The sequence below is a fragment of the Nanorana parkeri genome, unplaced genomic scaffold (assembly GCF_000935625.1).
Source record: "Nanorana parkeri isolate BGI_ZX_2015 unplaced genomic scaffold, ASM93562v1 scaffold1687, whole genome shotgun sequence".
NCBI classification, from domain to species: domain Eukaryota; kingdom Metazoa; phylum Chordata; class Amphibia; order Anura; family Dicroglossidae; genus Nanorana; species Nanorana parkeri.
The window spans coordinates 67,361-75,328 of NW_017307955.1; the positions used below are offsets into that span (position 1 = coordinate 67,361).

A 7,968-nucleotide genomic window follows, 5' to 3' on the forward strand; every position below is an offset into this window, starting at 1 on the left:
CAATACAATCATAATCACACACAACAATGAGATATTTGAACAAATACATAGAACATATAGAATTTGTTCTATTTCTTCTATTGATCCCACATAATAGGGAACACGAAGTAGAAGGAATTCTTTGTATTTTATTTTTTAGATTATTTATGTCTATTGTTGTGTTTTATATGACTGTGAATGTGTCTGTAAAGGAAATGTCTTTCACTGTATCCTCTAATAACGAGATAATATATTTTTTTTTATAACTCTAATTCTTTATTAAGATTTTCAGGCAATACATCAACAAAAAAAAGAGAGAGAGAACAGTTCGACATAACAAATAAGCATAATACCGCAATTTTCTTGGTCACAAATGCAAATAGGGATAAGTTTGAAGGCTGGCCGAAGGCTAGCCTGGATTTGTGGGAGGAGCCTGTGCCTTTAAAGTCGGCACGGCTCACAGGGGATTCACGTCGGCGGGTCACGAACGTCCCCACCCGCCCATTCCCCTTGCTTTCATTCATTTAATTCATTTCATTTACATTCAGAGTATGCCCCCTTTTAGGCATAAACGACACTCGTAAGCATCAAGAGGTATTAAATAATGAACAACTGAGAATAGATCTGTAAGTTGGGACACCATAGAGGGGCGTAACGCGACTGGGTGAGAATATAACGGGTAAAACAACATTGATTGCCTTAAAGGAAACTATGGGGTTAAGGCTTTTCCTCATAGTTCTCTTTAGGGTAACGGGAGGACACAAACTAGCGTCCTCACGTCACCCTAGGCTCAGTATATAGGGAGCTACAGCTCACGGTATACTAAGACGCCGCAGCTGAAGCGGATCCCGACAATTATGTCTGGATCCGCCCAGCTGCGTGACTGACAGCTGGCTCTGCCACTGAGCTTTGGGTGACGGGAGGACGCTAGTTTGTGTGCTCCTGTGAGCCTTAGGAGAACTATGGGGAAAAGCACTGACCCCATAGTTCTCCTTTAACAAAGAGTGGAAGGGGGTTAAAGATGGAAGGCTTGGAGTCAACATGGTTTAGAGATAATATTTTGATACATTTGTTTTCATTCAGAGTCATTGTATCACATTCTGACAGATCTATTGAGTTACAACACACAGTATATTGAATATATTTAGACGCCTTTTATTTCCTATATAATAACCATAGAGCTGTTAAACACACAAAAACACTACACATGTCCTACAGCTACCTCCTGCAGAGACATATGCATAGTAGATTGAACTCTAGAGAGACTTGACTGCTTTCCAATGACTTCTCACCGCCAGCCATGGCAACGATCCTATAAACCACTTCGGGTTACAAAGCTCGAAGCTCACGTTTCATTGTTTGGCTGAGGCTATGAGGTTAAATCTCCGAACGGTTTCTTGTATGTCTTCTGTTGGCGAGATCTCTGCACAATCTCTGTGGCCAGATTGAGGAGTTCCCATCTTTCCGGATGGATTTCCAATCATTTTCCAATCAGAAATACTTTATAGTGGTACGCAGGGCTGGATTTACTCTCTGTGCTGCCCAAATCCCAGGTTCCTCAATGCGCCCCCCTGTATGCAGGGCATCGCCGAGATCAACTGTACAAAACAAGCTGCGCCTTCCCCGCTGTACATTGAGCTCTGCTTGCCCAAAGCCGGGCTAAATGTAGAAAACAACTACCCACCTGGCGCCCGGAACTGCATGTCCCGGGCGTTGGGAGATAGGAATTCCACACCCCTGCTGCCCCTCTGCTGCCCCTCTACTCCCTGCTGCTCGGGGCAGCAGGGAGTAGGGGGGCAGCAGGGGTATGGAATTCCTCCGGGCCTGTTGGTACCTAAAGGTTTTTCTAATGATCTGCACACTGGAATGGAATGATTGGTATAAATTAGGGATGCACGGATACCGAGTATTTGGGTACTCGTACTCGCCCAAATGCTACGATACCTAGCACGAGTACTTCCTGTATCAGAAAGCCAGGCAGCGCATCATTACACGCTGCCCGGTTTCCTGATTGGCCAGGAAACGGCTCCATGCTCTCTCGTCACTTGTGATGAGAGAGCATGGAGCCGACTTCCCGGCCAATTAGGAAGCTAGGTAGCGTGTAATGACGCAGCGCCCGGCATTCTGATTGGCCTGGAAGCCGGCGTCAGGCTCCCTCGTCATCTCATGAATCATAATATTAAAAAAGTGACCTTAAAGCATTAGTTTGTATTGCTTTAGAAAAAAATGTGACCTGTCCCTTTAAGAAAAAGTATCGGTAATTGGTATCTGCGAGTACTTGATCAAAAGTATTGGTACTCGGTCTTAAAAAAGTGGTATCGGTGCATCCCTAGTATAAATGCCCCTCCATGTGCTGTGCATGATGTTATTGTAAGTGCCATACCTGGCCCCAGACGTAGAGGGCGTCATCCTCCTCGCTCCTCCGGGGCGTGGCTACCTTCCCATGGCTCTGTTTGTTGCTCTGAGATGAGTGGTCGGTCTTTGGTGTCCACGTCGTCCGGTTGTTCCTCAGTTTTGTTAAGTTTGATTCCAGCAGGCGTCGCTGGAGGATATTATGTGGTTGCTGGAAGAAGAAATAAAGATACATTCAGCTCCAGAATGGCCAAATATTTCCCCTTCCCTTATCCTTGTCACGTGTCCTGTTCCTCATCTCTTTATGTGCATAAGAGGGTCACCACATCATGTAAACACTTCCCAGCCAGGAATTTCATACAAATCTTTGTATATGTGCAGCAATTGTGGTCCTCAGAAAAGTAACAGATCGTCTGGCCCGATCAACAGGTAGTAAATATATATATTATATTGGGCTCCCGATGGACAGTTGGATAAATGGCTCTATATTTAGGATGTATCCGGTCTATAAATGGCGGCTCTGGAGGGCCAGTTGGATAAATGGCTCTATATTTAGGGTGTATCCGGTCTATAAATGGCGGCTCCGGATGGACAGTTGGATAAATGGCTCTATATTTAGGGTGTATCCGGTCTATAAATGGCGGCTCCGGATGGACAGTTGGATAAATGGCTCTATATTTAGGGTGTATCCGGTCTATAAATGGCGGCTCCGGATGGACAGTTGGATAAATGGCTCTATATTTAGGGTGTATCCGGTCTATAAATGGCGGCTCCGGATGGACAGTTGGATAAATGGCTCTATATTTAGGGTGTATCCGGTCTATAAATGGCGGCTCCGGATGGACAGTTGGATAAATGGCTCTATATTTAGGGTGTATCCGGTCTATAAATGGCGGCTCCGGATGGACAGTTGGATAAATGGCTCTATATTTAGGGTGTATCCGGTCTATAAATGGCGGCTCCGGATGGACAGTTGGATAAATGGCTCTATATTTAGGGTGTATCCGGTCTATAAATGGCGGCTCCGGATGGACAGTTGGATAAATGGCTCTATATTTAGGGTGTATCCGGTCTATAAATGGCGGCTCCGGATGGACAGTTGGATAAATGGCTCTATATTTAGGGTGTATCCGGTCTATAAATGGCGGCTCCGGATGGACAGTTGGATAAATGGCTCTATATTTAGGGTGTATCCGGTCTATAAATGGCGGCTCCGGATGGACAGTTGGATAAATGGCTCTATATTTAGGGTGTATCCGGTCTATAAATGGCGGCTCCGGATGGACAGTTGGATAAATGGCTCTATATTTAGGGTGTATCCGGTCTATAAATGGCGGCTCCGGATGGACAGTTGGATAAATGGCTCTATATTTAGGGTGTATCCGGTCTATAAATGGCGGCTCCGGATGGACAGTTGGATAAATGGCTCTATATTTAGGGTGTATCCGGTCTATAAATGGCGGCTCCGGATGGACAGTTGGATAAATGGCTCTATATTTAGGGTGTATCCGGTCTATAAATGGCGGCTCCGGATGGACAGTTGGATAAATGGCTCTATATTTAGGGTGTATCCGGTCTATAAATGGCGGCTCCGGATGGACAGTTGGATAAATGGCTCTATATTTAGGGTGTATCCGGTCTATAAATGGCGGCTCCGGATGGACAGTTGGATAAATGGCTCTATATTTAGGGTGTATCCGGTCTATAAATGGCGGCTCCGGATGGACAGTTGGATAAATGGCTCTATATTTAGGGTGTATCCGGTCTATAAATGGCGGCTCCGGATGGACAGTTGGATAAATGGCTCTATATTTAGGGTGTATCCGGTCTATAAATGGCGGCTCCGGATGGACAGTTGGATAAATGGCTCTATATTTAGGGTGTATCCGGTCTATAAATGGCGGCTCCGGATGGACAGTTGGATAAATGGCTCTATATTTAGGGTGTATCCGGTCTATAAATGGCGGCTCCGGATGGACAGTTGGATAAATGGCTCTATATTTAGGGTGTATCCGGTCTATAAATGGCGGCTCCGGATGGACAGTTGGATAAATGGCTCTATATTTAGGGTGTATCCGGTCTATAAATGGCGGCTCCGGATGGACAGTTGGATAAATGGCTCTATATTTAGGGTGTATCCGGTCTATAAATGGCGGCTCCGGATGGACAGTTGGATAAATGGCTCTATATTTAGGGTGTATCCGGTCTATAAATGGCGGCTCCGGATGGACAGTTGGATAAATGGCTCTATATTTAGGGTGTATCCGGTCTATAAATGGCGGCTCCGGATGGACAGTTGGATAAATGGCTCTATATTTAGGGTGTATCCGGTCTATAAATGGCGGCTCCGGATGGACAGTTGGATAAATGGCTCTATATTTAGGGTGTATCCGGTCTATAAATGGCGGCTCCGGATGGACAGTTGGATAAATGGCTCTATATTTAGGGTGTATCCGGTCTATAAATGGCGGCTCCGGATGGACAGTTGGATAAATGGCTCTATATTTAGGGTGTATCCGGTCTATAAATGGCGGCTCCGGATGGACAGTTGGATAAATGGCTCTATATTTAGGGTGTATCCGGTCTATAAATGGCGGCTCCGGATGGACAGTTGGATAAATGGCTCTATATTTAGGGTGTATCCGGTCTATAAATGGCGGCTCCGGATGGACAGTTGGATAAATGGCTCTATATTTAGGGTGTATCCGGTCTATAAATGGCGGCTCCGGATGGACAGTTGGATAAATGGCTCTATATTTAGGGTGTATCCGGTCTATAAATGGCGGCTCCGGATGGACAGTTGGATAAATGGCTCTATATTTAGGGTGTATCCGGTCTATAAATGGCGGCTCCGGATGGACAGTTGGATAAATGGCTCTATATTTAGGGTGTATCCGGTCTATAAATGGCGGCTCCGGATGGACAGTTGGATAAATGGCTCTATATTTAGGGTGTATCCGGTCTATAAATGGCGGCTCCGGATGGACAGTTGGATAAATGGCTCTATATTTAGGGTGTATCCGGTCTATAAATGGCGGCTCCGGATGGACAGTTGGATAAATGGCTCTATATTTAGGGTGTATCCGGTCTATAAATGGCGGCTCCGGATGGACAGTTGGATAAATGGCTCTATATTTAGGGTGTATCCGGTCTATAAATGGCGGCTCCGGATGGACAGTTGGATAAATGGCTCTATATTTAGGGTGTATCCGGTCTATAAATGGCGGCTCCGGATGGACAGTTGGATAAATGGCTCTATATTTAGGGTGTATCCGGTCTATAAATGGCGGCTCCGGATGGACAGTTGGATAAATGGCTCTATATTTAGGGTGTATCCGGTCTATAAATGGCGGCTCCGGATGGACAGTTGGATAAATGGCTCTATATTTAGGGTGTATCCGGTCTATAAATGGCGGCTCCGGATGGACAGTTGGATAAATGGCTCTATATTTAGGGTGTATCCGGTCTATAAATGGCGGCTCTGGGTGGACTGGCTCCACCCTCTGTGGTGAATTGAGGAACAATCTGATTTTCAGGTATGTAGAAGAAGTTACAATATATAAGAGGAGAAATTTCTGGTTTATTGTTTTAAGATTTCTCATGTTGCTGTGAAGGTCGTTAACGCTCGTCTCCTTCACCTGCTATAAAGTGAAGGAAAAGGCACTAAAGGTAATTAAAATGGAACATTTGCGGTGTTGGCGATCGGCTCTCAGCGCGGTTCTCCTGCAGAAAGGTCAGCAGATCACAGAGAAGAATTTTCTCTTCTCCTTTGGAGATCTGCCAGTATGAATCAGCATTTCCCATCCCCCGAGAGGGACGGCAGATTTCACGTCAAGCATGAAAGTGACTGGGTGTCGTATGTGATTAAGCTGCAGAACTGCGCTGACTTACTCACTGGCACGCTGCTAACGCCCGCCTACGCCATGAAATATGTGATTGGAATAAGGGGGCCTCCTTTATATAAACTGATTTAGTGTATGTAAATGAACGTCTTTTATTTGCTCCATTGTCTGTTAGCTGTGACACGGGGAGTGTTTTGATATGTACAGTGTGTTTGACTAAAAAAAAAGAAATTCTGATCCTGACAGAAATCCAGTGCTGTCCTGTGTCATTTGCACTCTGCAATGTTATCTCATGCAGTCGTCTGTGCAGACTACAGAACACATCCCCTCTACGGTATAGAAATAAGAAGGGGAAGGTGTTCTGTAGTCACGTCTAAGGGTGACAACGCTGCTTCTCCATGCATACAGGATGGTGAGTGAGAGTTGTCACCCTAGGACGGGAAGTGTGTTACTGGCAGGTTCGCCGCTAATGCAACAATCACACAAAATTGGTTAGCTCAGTGGCGTCACAAGCGGGGTGAGGGGGGTGCGGCCCGCCCCCGGGTGACACCAATGGAGGGGTGACACCAAAATGACTGACAGTCATTTTGGTGTCACCCCCCTCTGAGAAGTCGGGCACTTGGTCGTGGACCATGCGCATAACAATTTCGGGAGAGAGGAGGGGACCCGGTGGCATACCTTATCCCGCCGGGTGACTGTCCCCCTCCTCTCTCTGCTGGCTCCATCACCAAGATGGCCGCCGGCAGGTATCAATAAGTTCACCGTGCACGCGCGATGACGTCATCGTGCATGTGCGGTGATGTCACGACGGGGTGTCACCCAGTAGCTGCTCCGGGTGACACCCGGCCTCAGGACACCCCTGGGTTAGCTGCAATGTACTGCATGACATTTTTGGTCCTGGGGTTAGGATACACTTTTAAAGGTCAGTCTATAGGTTCACACGAGATTCACGCAACTTTCAACCAGATTCTACTTGCACTTGGTTGGAAAGATGTATAAATCCCGGGTGAAACTTGTGTGAACACAGTATGTTGCCTGTTTCATCCAATGACATTGAACCTCATCTTCCCAATGAGTGAACGCTAACACCTGATTGGTTAGGGCTGTCACATGGCTACAAGTGAGCTGAAGATTTTTGTGTTTCAGGAGAACAAAAACTGTGTCACTGATCCTCGGAGGAAGCAGACGATGTGACAATCACACTACATAGGTATCCAAATACAAACGCTACCAATCCGCCGTGCCAACAACTATAGGGCCCGGGGCCCTATGAGGGATCTCCGATAGGTTACTGACTGGCGATCAGCTGTGCATGGGAAAATATTTCACCTTTCACAACTTCCTTATTCCCGCCGTCTGTAACCTTCATCTGATCCATATATTGATTGACATATCAGTGATTGATACATTCAGCGCCATCCCCTGTAGGTTCCGCATTCCTCTAAGTGTCCGCAGGTTAAGCTTGTAGTCATGCGCTAGTTAATCTGGTTTAAATCCACCCATGGAGACTAGTTTAATTAAATTGGCACCGCGCTGTCCGGTAGATGTATACAGAGCTGGTTAGGAGGGGCTGCTCTATGAGGGAAGGTTCACACCATTTTCCGGACCAGACAAAATGAGACGTGCAGTATTTTTCTGGACCGGACCGGACCGGACCGGACCGGACCAGACCGGACCGGACCAGACCAGACCAGACCAGACCAGACCAGACCAGACCAGACCAGACCAGACCAGACCAGACCAGACCAGACCAGACCAGACCAGACCAGACCAGACCAGACCAGACCAGACCAGA

The 7,968-nt window shown here is 46.5% G+C and overlaps 1 protein-coding gene across 1 annotated transcript in view; it reads right to left on the reverse strand.

Moving 5' to 3' along the window:
* Positions 1 to 7,968, reverse strand: part of NRIP3 (nuclear receptor interacting protein 3) — a 46,622-nt gene that overhangs the window by 19,202 nt on the left and 19,452 nt on the right. Inside the window, exon 2 of the mRNA XM_018571146.1 lies at positions 2,363 to 2,542. Within this exon, the coding sequence (XP_018426648.1) occupies positions 2,363 to 2,542 (180 nt within the window). The remainder of the gene's footprint in view (positions 1 to 2,362; positions 2,543 to 7,968) is intronic.